This window comes from Zosterops lateralis (assembly GCF_965231275.1).
Source record: "Zosterops lateralis genome assembly, chromosome: 2".
NCBI lineage: Eukaryota > Metazoa > Chordata > Aves > Passeriformes > Zosteropidae > Zosterops > Zosterops lateralis.
This window is the reverse complement of record NC_139763.1, coordinates 26680594-26695572: the sequence shown is the minus strand read 5'-3', so window position 1 is coordinate 26695572 and position 14979 is coordinate 26680594. Positions and strand designations below refer to the sequence as shown.

General features: G+C 38.0%; 1 protein-coding gene across 10 annotated transcripts in view; it reads right to left on the bottom strand.

Moving 5' to 3' along the window:
- The window catches only part of MCF2L (MCF.2 cell line derived transforming sequence like), a 156482-nt gene that overhangs the window by 57722 nt on the left and 83781 nt on the right, over positions 1–14979 (bottom strand). For 9 of the 10 annotated variants that reach the window (XM_083854903.1, XM_083854902.1, XM_083854900.1 and 6 more), the window contains one exon: positions 8516–8599. In XM_083854903.1, the coding sequence (XP_083711029.1) occupies positions 8516–8599 (84 nt within the window). Of the gene's footprint in view, positions 1–8515; positions 8600–9080; positions 9113–14979 lie in introns of those variants that run through there. The other variant, XM_083854901.1, reaches the window with a different exon arrangement.

The following is a 14979-nucleotide window of genomic DNA, read 5'->3' as shown; positions in this document are numbered from 1 at the left end:
CAGTTCTGACACCAGATGGCAGTGCATCTTTCTTTTGATAAACGTCAACTGCATGTAAGGAGAAGCAACTGGGAGAAAGAAATCAACTAATTTAGAAACAAAGAAGTTAATTCGGAATTAAGTAGGCCAATCTCCATCTCAAACTGAACTCAACCCTTTTACCACTTGGAACTCATTCATGCAACACCCCCTACGCTGCTCAGTTGGCTGCTTTGCTTCCAGGTTGGTGAAACAGAAGGGGCAGAAAATTAAAAGAAATGGGCGTAGGTGTTTCAAATGAGATTTCCCATTCTCAGATTACTTACAGAAGGTAAAGCAGAGCTGAACACCTACACTACAGTAAAGCAGCTGATGAGCTAGATACCATGGCATTTGCACCACTGGGTACAGTTCACAGACACAATGCTTCTTCATGCACTTCACACACATTCTTACATGCAAAATGTAGTAATTTATTTTTAAAGGCATGACTAGTGTTTCATGTCTTTAGCAAGTTTATATTCATAAAGAAAGGTAGGACAAGGGTTTTCCTGAGCCCTAGAAACTGCATGAAGTTAGCTGTTCTGGTGTGGCATGAACACACTGCTGGGAAGTTGTCTTTGCTTCATAGTTCAACAGGAGAAGAAAAACAACAAAAAATTACTGTTAGAAGTAACAAGGATATTTTTTCCAGCCTTGAAATCCAGTAAATGTGCAGAAACCAGCTTTAAACTGTATTAACACCACCAAATATGAGAGCAACAGTGATATGTGAAGATTATTGCCCACTTCCATACCCTTTGAGTCTAACCTCACAGGAAAAGGAAGAGAAATATTTGACCTCAGATTCATTTGATAAAAAAAATAAATAAATCACAACTTCCCTCCAAACCAGATGTTATTAGAAGAGCTCTAATAGTATCTTTATGTTAATTTGTGTTGAATCTGATTTCCATTTACCAGCTTACAGACGGCATGGTGCTGTCACTATGAAGCTCTTGGAATCAAAATACATGAAAAAAATAATGTGCCTGGATGTATTTAAACAACAAAATACAACTATTATGCAAATATCACAAGATTGCAAACACGATCTTTATGACACATCCAAACATGGCAACACTGAGTCAAGGAAGCTAATTTTAGCTATACAAATATTCACAACACAAATATAAGTTAAGACCTAATTTGAGTCTATTGATTTCTGTTCTACCCAAGCTCTCACGACCAAAGCATTTTCCTCTCTTGTTAAAAGCATGATAATGATTATTTCTGTTGCTTATGAGGTGTTCTGCTCTCTCTAGAGTAACTATTTTTAGGCACAATCATACATTATTTGTGGTATCTTCATTGGTTACTTGTTTTGTTCTACTTAATTTCTATAAATAGGACATATGAAACAAAAGAACAACAACAATAGCCTTGCAGGACATGTCCTAAAAGCAGAAGTCTGGACTAGGGTTTTCAGGAAGTTCCCAGACCACCACTGATCGTCAAGGGCAAATAGAGCCATCCTGCCTGGTGACTGCCTATTAATTTTCAGTTTCTAGCACAGTCATCTGTGGTTATCTTGGGTGGAGATGACTCTGCCTTGACCTGAGCCCTTAGAAGGTTGTCCTTCACTGATTATCTTTTTCTTCGGTGTTTCCCTGCAGAGCCACTTGAGCACACATATACCTTCAAATGCTCCTTGGCTGCTTTTCCTCATCAGAACCTTGCTGCTTAAAAGAGTTTAGGGCAGAGTGACCTGAAATGCTACACATAAGAAGTTCTGTAAATTTCAGCGTCAATAATACTGACTCACAGAAGCTGCTCTAATTTTCAACTTTATGTGTTGGACGCAATGATCTTGAAGGTCTCTTCCCACCTAGTGATTCTGTGATTAAATACATGGCCATCGAGGGAAGACAGGTCACCCTAGCCAAAACAGCAGCTGCTTTAAAAGGAGCATTTGTCAGAGAAATTTACAAAAAGGGCATAGGAAATAAAGCAAAGTAAAAATCTTACATATGAATTATGTTTATATTAAATAATAGAAAAGATAGTGAGTTCACTTTTTAAAGTGTCCTTTATTTCCTATCTTTTTGTTCAGTACTTTTCACCCAGAAGTAAATCAAGCCACAGAACTTAGGGAGAGAAGATGAAAAGTTTAGGAAGCTAGTATTGCTGTTGATTTTGGTTTTCGTGAGAGGGAAATCATTCAAGTAAAAAGTACTGAAAAATTTCACTTCTTTTATCCTTTGTGAAACATAAGTTTAAGGCAAAAGAATAAATATCTTATTAAAACTATTTGATATAATAATCTTCCAGTACCTCAAAATTATATACACCTGATTACAAAAAAAAGACAGATGAATTTGTGAGTGCTACAACTCATGCAAATAATTCAACACAAAACATATAGAATAATATTTAAAATTATGTACTGCAATTTTAACTGTCATACAAAAAAATCAGTAATTTAACAGCAATAATTTAATAAATTCAGGTTGGTTTGTACAGTGAATACATCTAACTACCTCAGTCCTAACCACAGGAAATCACCTATTTCACATTCCCCTCTAGCTCAGAGTCCTGAAATTCCAGCTACAGCTGCTGAAGAGCCTTAACTGATTTTCTGGACAAGTTCTGTCCACAGAGGCACACACAAGCCTGCTCTCCTATTTCTAGTTTTTCACTGGGATGCACTATACAACTGAAATTTAATAGTTTTATGTGTTTTTAAGACAATCAAGTACCTGAGAGCATTAAGAGCATTTTCTTAATCTAGTCTTAGCCTTTTATTTTAAGCATAAATTTCTGAAAGTATAACAAGTCCCCTTATTTTTGTTTAAAAAATTATGAGCGCTGTTCTGACTATGAAAAGTCAGATTGAATGGATCTAGGGAAAGATGCCTTTAGTCATGGCAGGGTAGGGATAGCCTAGATGATCTTTAAAGGTTCCTGCCAACCCAATCCCTTCTGTGATTTTATGAAAATGCTGAAATACATTCGGCATCATTTCTCTATGAAGTATTAAACAAATGCCACCTAAGTGTCAGTTTTAGTTTTTTGTTTATTGCAAAGAGCAGAAGAGAACACATCAGTCCTTAAGTGGGTGCAATCAGTCTGCAGACATATTACCTGAAATGATTCCCAAGAATTCCTTGATGCTTGTCTTGTAAAACACAGCTGTGAGAAACACTCTGCAACTGAGATGATTATTACTTTCCAGGCTATAAATGGAAGCACCATAGAAGCAAAGAGGACTGAAGGTTATTTCAGCAATTAAATAAAATAAAAACACTACACCACTTTAAATTAAGCAGATCTGCTTCCATCCTACTTCTGTGTGCATTCATTAATGGAAAACTTTGTAATTAGCTGACATACGTGACTTTGGCAACCTATTCTCATGAAACTTCTTGAACAGATTTAGTGTCAAACAAAATAAATTCCCTCCATAAAATGGAATTTTTTCCATGGATAAACCTCAACAATTTTAACAAAGCCCTGTTAGGTGGAACTCTTCTAAACAGATCTACAAGCCTTGGTCTAAGGTCAGTTTTTATAACAGCAACAGCCTTATGTTTTGGAGAAACATCCATTTTAAAAACATTGAATTGTACTAGCTCCACAGATTAAGCAGCAAAATGACTTAACTGTGCTTAGAAAATAACACTTCATGTTCCTAACTTTTGAACACAATAACACCAGTAATATCACCAATTGCTAAAATGTGCACCAAGAGCATCATGGTCTTGTGGATGAGAACAGTAAAAAAATTAACAATGGGAAACTAGCTGTGCTATTGTGAGATGGGATTCATAAAGTTTCCCTTCAGTTCCAGTGATGTAGCATTTATTCTTTTAAATTCTGCATCTAACTTTTCCCATCACAGTTGCTAAGTCTTCTGCATTTGTTTGATTTTTTATTAAGCAGGTTGGGTGATAGAGAAGTGCTAACCCAAGGAAATTGCACAGCACTTTCAGAATTTCTAATCAAGAGGCATGTTAGTAACTTAGTATCTAAAACAATCTCAAATGAAACATAATTAGTATTGTTTTCGATTTAGAAAAGCATTGACAAAGAAAACTACAAAACTTGTGCATTGTGCATCAGCTAAAAACCACACACACAAGGGCACAGGCACACACAAACACAGAGAAAGGGGTAATTCCCCACAACCCTGTGAAGGACATTGCTAGTTGTTTGGGGTTTTGTATGAACAGCAGAGTTTGACAGCAGCAAAGAAATTTCTTAGATTTACTTCCAGGAAGGATGAGTAAGAGATTATTTTTTATATTTCCCAAACTAGTCTGCTCCTGTTTGCATTAAAAAAAAAAAAAAAGGTATTCTCAAAAGTACTCTGACCACCCCCACAAAAAGGAAGTAAGTAGCTAGATATAATTAGATGACAGAGCAAAGAGTCTTCTGGCCTGATTTTAAAATGCAAATGAAATAGTATTTGGACTGTAAGAAAAAATATTATCTCTATGTTGATCAATGTGCACACACAAGATCCAAGAGCATCATCCTCGTTGAGTGGCTCAGATCTACAACTTTAGTTCAAAAGATGCTGCTTAAAAATTGCAGTCCTGTCAAAAGTGAAGCCCTCATGTGACTGAGAAGGGCTTACTTCAGATTTTTTTTACTACTGTAGTGGTTCAGCTATTATGCTTGTGCATTTCTGATACGGAGTTTCTCCTTTCTGCTTGCATAATATACTTAACTGGAGAATTCAGTATTTGAAATTACATGTAGACTTCAATGAGGGAGTGGGTAAAAGCTTCACTGCATATCCTTTGCAAAGAAAAACAGATTCAAGAGGAATTTATTAAAATGTTCTTTCCCTGAAATGAGAAGTTTCACTTGCATAACTTCTCAAGCTGCGTTTTGCCCAGGCTGATCAGCAGCAAATACACTGGCTTAAAAATTGGATTGCAATACATAAATTTGCATCTGAACATATTTGAATTAGAAATGTCTTAGCTAAGAATTCACTTCTTCCCTTTATCTTTTCCTTTACTACATTTTTGCTTCAATTTTTTTAAAACCTCTACAGACAGTAGGTTTAGCACAGTAAATAAAAAACAGTAGTTAAGCTTACACCTGTGCAAGGCAAAGACTGCTAAGCAATACCTCTTCCACTGTCCACACACAACATAAATATGGTCTATACTATATCAGCAATAAAAATCAGGCTCATATTTTTAGCTAACTGTTGCAATATATGTGGTACAGGATCCACTCAGAAACTGTCAAATGTAATTTTACAGACTCAGCAGCTGGAGCTCCTTCAATGGAACAGTTTGATCAGTGAGGAGTGGTCAGGTCATTTCCACAGAGGAAAGCAAGAGCATATCCAAGAAAATAAACTTAGACAAAGTGAGATGCTTACTATTTACAATGATAAAGATATAAGCATGTATGTGTATATTTATAAATCAAAGGTATAAGCATTTTGAAAGCTAGTACCAATGTCAAAATTTTCAATAGGAGGAAAAACAACTTGGAATCAATAGACAAAAATGCAAATAGCATGAACTTATATTTGTATTTCCTTTAATGGAAACTCTTTGAAGTTGTTCAATGCATAAATAGGCATTCAAAGGAAAGGGAGTTAAATAACTGGTTCAGAACTCATGGTAGCCAAGAGTCTCATTTGCACATCACATAGCTTGAAGTATTTAAGATGCATATCAACATACACTGGTGTCTGTATGCTCTTCTCCATCTCCATTTATTTTAACACACCTGTACACTGTGATGGCAGACAGACAGAAGGCTGGATGGGTATGAAAGTCACACAGCAATCATGGAAAGAGAAGATGCTTATGAAAGAAAATATAAAACATGAATGAGAGACTGTGAGGAATACATAAGGAATACATTTTCCAGAGACTTTTAAATGGACCTTACACTGTCCTTCATGGGATAAAAACCAAAAACAAACAAGCAAAAGAAGGACACTTTTAAATGTGGAAGAAAAAGTGGTTGCACTAATGGTAACTAAAGAAAGCAAAGGTAAAAGAGGTGAAACACTGAACCGTTCGGACACAACATTTAGTATAGCCTAGCAACAACAAAAGTAACTATTTTAGCCCAGATAAGGACCTTGTTCCACAGAAAGAAAAACTCCAAGGCAAAAAGTAAACAACTGTGCCTGAGGTAAAATATTAACTTCGGGGTTTATAAACTTTCTGTGTGAATGACTAATAACAAGCCTCCTCCAGAGCTTGCCCCACCATTGGATTTAAGTTGCACACCACTGCATATTCACTGCTGGCAAGAGCCAATCTGCAGGAGTAGTGAGCACCTTGACTTATTGCACTTCGACATATTTACTGACAAAGTGAAGCATTAGTGGAAATTTTCACTTAATTTTGTTTCCCTTCAAGTGTAATTTGGATGTTCCTGCAGCATTTCCATTACAATCCAGCACAATGAGGGCCACAAGTAAGAAGTGACTCTGATTTAGACCAAAGCACAGAAAGCAGGTCAGGGAGGGCTACAGCCTTTAGGCAGAGGAGCAGACTAGGTTTCATTCCCTATTCAAGCAAGTGTCCCATGAGACCTAGATACATCCTATTACAGAAATGAAAGCAATTCTCAAGTACACATTGGCTTGCTGTTAAAAAGCCAACAACTAAAATCAGAAATGCATCTAAGACATTCAGCAATATCCGCAAATATGCTATTTTACCAAAGGCATTAGTAATCTATGGACTTTCATTTTAATGAGTTTTATGCCATGTACCTAGATTCTATTACCAAGGCAACTTAGTAATAAGCAAAAAAGTCCCATTCATGCACACTGGGAATGTGTGGCCACTTAAGTGGCCTTAGAGCAAAGCCCCTCTTGGCTCAGCTGTAACAACAAATAAATTGTACATAAATCAAGTATCAAAACATTGGCTCTATTCCTTCATTCACAGAACCTGCAAAACCACTATTTGGCACAGCAACATCCTACAAGAGAACATGAAGATAAAAAAAAAACCTGAATTCCAAAGTGAAATGAAAATGCCTAACACTCAAGTTTCCCAAGAATAATAAAATGCAACAGTCTAGTCACAGTAATTCAGCTGACGTATTCCTTGAAGCAAATAAAATTCTAATTGACGTGAGTGTGAATAGATAGAAGAAAATAGAATGAGGAATGGCTGCTCTTACGAAGCTCCACTGCCAGGTGGATTTATTGAGTGCTGAGGACACTTGTGGATTTCTGAACTCAATAACTCCTCTATCACAGTCACCAGTTTCCCCCCTCACTTCAGAGAGGCAAAATATAAATCCTACTTATAGTTTCATAGATAGGCTGATACTTGCGTAACACTCTTATGAGAAATTTTCTGTCCATGGATAAGAATGAGCTTGGAAAGTCAAAAAAATAAATTTCCAGAGAAAATTGTAGCTTAAACACACTATAATCTCAAATGAAGCCTGAACAGCCAACTTCATTAAAAAAAAAAAAATCTTATTTTCCAAGTGGTACCATCACCCTACAGAAAACACAGTTACTACTGCAGACCCACAGTTTAGCTTGTGTAGCAGAAATAAATCATAATTAATAGTTAATTATGAGTACAGCAAGATTCAGTGAGTTCCTGCAAAGTAAAGCACGACATTGTTTCATTTCTTTGTGTCTCTGGATCCAATGCAGGATGGGATTCAGAGAAGTGGGAACCGAGTCCAGCTGTAGCTCAGAAAGGTAAATTTCCTTTATGCTGAAGGATGCCGGGCACTCTGCAAAACCTTCCTTTTTGTGTATTGGAAGGAGGGCAGGACAGGGCTATAACTCCAGCAAGTTCACTGCTGCACACCTGCAAGAGCTGTTACAGGCAGCAGACAGGAGCACAAACTCAGCAGTTTATCAGACACCATCTTCCACTCAGCCTGATCAGTGAGCAAAGGCACCATCTCTCTTTGCCCACTGTCAGCCGGCTCTGGGCTCAGCATGGCAGTGGACCAAGCTCAGCAGCCAACATGTGCATGGCACAAACACTGGCCCCCATCACACACCTGGCACAGGTGACCCGGGGGCAGAGACCCTGTGCTGTGTGAAAGTGGCTGTGCTGCTTTTGGAGACAGCCTTGTACTCAAAAGCAAATTCCTTTGCAGAAGGCAGTCAATGATACCCAGTTAAAAACCCTGTTCAGAGCTCTTCTCTGAGCCCAGCACTGACACTGGGGAGGAACATGGTGTTTGCTCCACCACTTTGGTCAGGACCAAGGTGTCACCTTGGGCTTCAGTATCAAACACGACAGCAGAGCCCTGGCAGCTGGGGTTGTGAGCTGAGGACTGCAAGATACAGCGACCACCAGAGCATCCATGCTGTAATCTCCAGTTAACTGGAAAATTACCTGTAATTTTTAAATTTCCACTATACTTTTAAAAAAATCTTTTAATAAAACCTTAAATAACAAGTCTTGATAGCCTGAATTTTGAGTTACTCATTAATTTCTCATATAAGAGTCCTCAGAGACTGTGAAAGGACAGTAGGTTGAACTGTGCATCTAAGCAACTTGTATAGGAGGGAACACCATAGTCTTACCTGACAGATAAGCAAATTGTTTCTTTAATTGGTCCTGAATATCTGCAGCATAGAGGGGAATGATATCCTGATGCATGATTTCATCTGTGAAGAGAAAAAAATAATTGCATTGCAAAGTCATTTAATGCAAAATTTCACTGCACACATTATTAAAAAAATCCCTGAAACACAAAATCTCAGAAAACTGTCTAACTTTTGAAAGATACTTGAAAATCTTTGGAGTCTTTCAAGCATTTGCCAAGGGTGAACTTCTCTTTGAATAGCACACTAATAAAAGGAATTTACATTTACTGACATTTAGAAGCAGTACAGAACTGTCACTGAACAAAACACTGTAGAACTAATATTCCTCAGGAATGATGTTAAACAGTAGGATTTTTACATATTAAATTCAATTTTTATTAAAGTCTTCTCAATCAAACAAAACCAAGAAACTTATGATTCTCTAGCCTGTCACCGAGATTCAAATACCCCAAGAAAACAGCATTAAATAAGATGGTAAAATTGGCTTGAAAGTACATCCTCCCCTTGAAAGCACACACATGGACACACACACTCACTCCACCTCCACACTGAAAAGCAATGCTTAAGCTTTTATCTCAGCCCTTCCACTTCAGCCTGATGACAACTGCACTGCCTTCCCGACCCTCAGTTTTCTGTGCCAATGTTTCAGCAGAGGCATTTCCCACAGCATGTTTCCAGAGGTCAAGCAGAAACCCGAGTTTCCCTGATTGTGACAACTGCATGACAGAGTTGCTTCATTCATAAGCTATGATCTCATTTTTTACGAGGAAACAGGAAGTTTTACTCTTTTGCAATTCCTAAAAAATAATTATTCCACATATTAGCCTCATTCAAAAATAGAGAAGAGATAACATAGCTTTTTCTTTATTTGGTTATGAACATTTCTTTTAATCTGACATTGTACTTGACATTCAAGGTTTGGTTTTTCATGAACATTGAAATGCCATTAAGATAGGTTTTGATACTCAGAGCTGTGAATGTGCACAGGAAAAGCGAGTACAAACCTAAAACTGATGGAAGAATAATTGTCACCTGCACTGAAGTACAAGCTGAAGTAGAGCTCTGGTCCTCAAGGACTTGCTGTCACTGAGGTCTTTCAAATGCTAGATCATGAGCAGACAGACACTTCTATGAGCAATTCTCACATATGGAAAATTCTGAGAACTGCAATTATTTGAGAATGGCAAAAAAGAGCCACTTTCAGTTACTTCTTCCAGATAAGCAAGAACTTATACTGTGAAACAGAACTTCTCTGTTCTCTGTCGTCCCGTTGGGCAGAGGAAGACCCATGACCACTTTCAAGGTCACACATTGATCAGAGCTATTTTCCTGCATCCGGCGAACTGCTGCCTGATCAGAAGACCTCTGCATACCACGCTGTCAAATCCATAAGTGGATACTTTTAACTGTCAAGTCATATTTCACCCAGACCTTCAGTTATGTCACCATTTCAGTGTTTTCAACAGAACATTGAACACAAATCTTTCAAAACTCCAGTCTCAGATGACCAAGTAATTTCCAGAAGAGGAATACCCCACTTCCCCATAGGAAAAAGGATTTTAGAATTTATTTTTGGTGTCTGTGCCTTATGATACAAGGAGCCCTCCTGCAGCAGTGTTTAAAAAACTACAGCCCCAGTTCTGCAAACCAAATACCTGAAGGTGGTTCCATTAACCTGAATATAAACTCTTACAGGATTAATGACTTTTTTTTGGTTGGAGGTGGGAAAAGAGAAAATAGTATCATCAGTCTATAAAATGCCATCCTGCCTAAAGTCACAGACAAACATAATTTTCATTACTGCATAGCACTGCACCCTAAACAAGTAGTAAAATAGTTGAATTTTGCATGTGTAAGTAAATACATGACACATCACACTGATGGAGATGGGACATTCCCAAGGAAGAAAAACTCTGTATTGTATCATTACATAAGGATCATTATTTCTCTATGTTGCCCTGTGAACAATCCAACAGCAATGTGGACATGTGCCATGTGAATACCCAAGTCTAGATTTGATTGCTCCAATGCTCCCTCTGATAGAAGCAGCAGCTTTTGCCACCTGCACAGGTCAGCCCCACAACACTGGTCAAATACTGCTTCACTGAAAAGACACTCTCTTCCTCCCCCTGGTTTTAAACTCAGTCTTAACTCAAATGTAAGAGCCCATCTGTTTGCAACTGGAGGAGCAGCACAATGTGTCCACTGACAGACATCACGCTGCTCATCCTGCTGCACTCTCCTCCACCAAAGCCATCTCATCTTCCTCTTGCTGATTCAGTTTCAAGACATACTTCTAAAAGCCAAGTATGCACTAAGATCAGAGCCGACTTTCAATAATTTGAAACAACCAAGATAAAAAATAGCAGCATAAAAAAAGTGCAAGGAAATGCAAGGAACTCCCAAACAGGTCACATCCAGTAGCTCAACAGGATACACTTGAACCCAGCATTACCACCCATGGATTTAGCCAGAAATCCCTCTTCAGTATATTTTCCTTCAGACTGCAATTGTAAAGACTCATTGCTCTGCATCATTTTCTTGACATTCAGCATCCCTCTAGAAAAGAGAGTTCACCACAGTTTGTCCAAGGTTCAATGTGATTTCACTTCAAGGTTGTCCATCATTACTTCAATATGCTATTTCTTTGAAAGGATAAGGCAACAAAAGGCACATATGCTAAAGAGACTGTGAGAGCACACACTCCTTACTCTCATGGCCTTTGGGGAAAATATTTTCTAGGAAATATTCTTTAAATAGAGAACCTGCCACCTGCTACATTCTTTAGGGACCATTTCCATTTTGGTAAAGCTAATTAAATGCACATTGAAATACAGAATTACTGAAAATCTGCTCACTATTTTGTAAGGAATTTTTATAGGATCAAATTCCATTTGTACGTGAATAGATTAAGATTCACATAGCCCACTGTTTTCCCTGTTCTACCTTTTCTGCTTTACACGGTATTTTCAATGCAGACACTTAAGAGTCTGTCTGGTTTACCATACCCAAAATTCATTGCTGAAAAAAGTTGCTCATATCAAAACGTGCTTGAATATCCTGTCTTTCCTGTGGAGCTCACTTAAGAAGCTTAAAAGAAAGCTCCTGGGAATTACAGTGCACCTGGTATTGTAGGTGATAATAAACAGTAAAATAAGGTTCTCTAAAGTTAGTACTGCTTTTTTATTACTATTTTTTAAACTCCAACACATAAAATAGCTGGGACCCCTTTTCTAAGGTGACAGCTGGAGGTTCTTTAAAAAAATCCCCACATTATCTAGTATTCAAAACATGAGTGCAAGAGAGGGCAGAAGCGTCATCTTACTAACATAAAGGAATCATTTAAATATATGGTTCTTACTACAAAAAAGCCTTTCTCACGAAAACTGTGAACCATAATCTTGCAGATATATCATCTTCTAGTTCAATTTAAATCTTGCTTTGATAGCCCTGTCTCAATGATAAAGGATGATGGCTTAGAGGGGCCTGACCCCATCCCATCAGAAGCACCTGACTGCATTTCAGATGAAGCAGGATGACAGATTTAAGCACGAGGGCACAAAGATAACTTGTACTTGAATTACCTGGTGTCAGCAAGCCCTGAAGAACTTGGGATCTGAGAAAACAATCGTGATCATTTGTAGTTTGTCTGACATGTTGAAGCAAACCCATTTTCACAGAAGACAACCTTCAGAGTGGACTCTGAACTGGCTGCACCCACATTACACACAAGGAAGTCTCCCAGTATGACTTGTGAGCCTCCTGTAACCAGTTTAATAAAATTCCCAGCAAGCCAGCTGGAATTACACCACCCTTTGAGTAGTTATGCAGGAAATTCTATGGCCATTACTTTATACTGACTTGAAAGCCAATCTATTTGTACACATCCGGACACAGCTACGCCTTTCAGCACAGATCCCAGTAGCACATCAGAAAGCAAATGACAAATAATTTTTCTTCCTCTTTCTTGCTAAGTCTGCAAAACTTTCCCGAAAACTTGTCTATATCTTCTCTATGAAATCCATGCCTTAAATTGAAGAAATACTTCAATACGTATTTTTCTTAACCAGTTTTGCTTTGCTTCTCCTCTGGAACAGCTTACCCACCCAAAGAGTTGGATGCTTTTTATGGAAGGGAGTCTTAATTTGAAAAATCCCTTCATTAAACCATCCCTCCCATCTGGCAATTATAAATGCAAGATAACGACTTTCAGAGCAGTCCCTTGATCTCTCTCAGCCCCAAGGCAGATCTTTCATTTCCTCATTCATCCCTCTTCATCTTCACTCCACAACCACCACTACTAACAGTCAGCTCCTTTGTGAAGCCCCCCAAGCAGGGAAGAATCAGAGCAGCAGAGCTGGTGCACAGAAGCCACCTAAAACTAATGAGCTGCTAGAGATGCCAAGTGAGCTTTCCAGCTTTAAAACTGAGTTTTAAAAATCACTGCTGATTAGTGACAAAATGCCTGCAAGCTCAGTGCTTGGTGTGCTCAGGCACAACAGCTGCAGACGAAGCTCCTCAGGTCCTTGTGCTATTTGTAGCCACATCAGGCTGATGACAAGAATTTGTGCAAGTGTTCATAAACTAAGATTTCAAATCTCACCAGTTCAAAATACCTTTACGAAGAGTTCACTCTGATTTCATTTGACTACACCATCATTAAAATGACGGACCAGGAAAAGTGAGTGAATAAATTCAGAAATTTTCATGCAAAACACAGTTGTCTGTTAAAGTGTAGTTGGGAAGGAAACTATCACCTGGGCAAAACAGTGCTTTTGCAACTTGTTTGTTTCTGGTGAGCTAAAATACCCTAAGCAAGCAGAAAATGCAAGTTCTTTGCCTGTACCAGCATCCCAGTTGCTGGCACAGAGATATAAAACAACTTAGTGCTCTGAACAGCTTCATATGGCATTGAGTGCCCAATAAACATTTTTAATTATATAGTTATATAAGAATTTTACTTGTAAGAGCTTTACAGACTACAGCTAAGCTCTATCTCCCATTTCCTCTCCTAGTTAGAAAAGACTATTTCCTCTCAAAAGTCATGGTACATAAAGCAGATACCTTTGAGATACCTTTTAAGAGAATCATGCTTTATATAAATTCCACTTCCACAGCATTACTAACATCAGTCAATTTTCTAGGACTGTTTGGCCTATTGTCACAATATGCAGAGAATGGCACTACTATATACCCAGTGCTCCAACAGGCTAGGATGGAATCCCATACATCTTCAGAGTTAAGTAAGGATCTAGTCGAGCCAAGACTTGGAAGTGGTAGTGCCAAAGAAAAACTAAAATCTTAAGAACATACTCCCTGCATTATAATCTCAGGCACAGCAGACACAGGCACTTATTGTTTGGGTGCTGCTTTAAATGTCTAGTGCATCAGAAAACCAGACAGATCCTTCACAAAATCCAGAAATTATATTTCTGCAACACTGCTCATATTTCCTAAGTGTTGGTAATATGTAAATTATTCCACTGAAATGAAACTAGATAATTCTGCTTTATTGATCATACCTGAAGAACACCATAACTACTTACAAGACACACAAGTGAATTCCCAAAGGCTACAGCTCCAGAATTTAAATATGAGAGGCAGGAACTTGTCATGGGTCAAAGAACAAAAAATAAAACCCAACATCTTTGTACAGAAACCTACTGGACCTCTTACTTTACTCAAGTAATTTCTGTTTTCTGCAATCACACCTGTTTCTTCTTTGAGATGACAGGGGATTTGGCATAAGGCTACCTACAAAACTATGAAAATAATGGTTTGGTTTCAGCTAGGGAGATTAAACACTTGTCCTTCTTTTTAGAAAAAAAAGTTTCAAGGTATACAGCAAATGCAATGCTGTTGGCTTGGTCCAAAATGACAGGAGGTGTAACAGTTCCCATTTTCTTGAGTCAAATTATTAAATACCTGTTCAAAAGCATACTTTGAGAGCCAACCAAGATTTTGGTTTCTTCCAAACTCTAGTATTATTGGATTTGACCGTTTATTATACATACATTCAAAGTATGTTTTTCTCTTTCTTCTTCCACCTCCCATTTTGTAAAAAGCAACAAAGTTCATTGTCTTATTTTGCCAAAATGACATCCCCTCAAAGCACAAACATGAGAGGAAATACAATCCCCTCCCTTTAATGTATAACAGATGCATTCATAGGATACCATGAGTGCTAAATACTACAGCTTCTTCCTCCTCTGCTTCATCACTCACACCTACTTGACACACTACTCTGTAGTCCACAGCTCATCAGGTATCACCTGTAAGTTTGGATATGGCTTACAAGAGAGACTAAACACTAGCTAACCTGTAATCAGAAGAAAACAGTGTAATAATTAGAAGTCAATCTGGGGATCAAATGCAAAATCTAGTATTTTTTGTTCTTGGAGAAAAGCTCAAGTAAGAAAAAAGGTGAGAGGGGTGGGCAT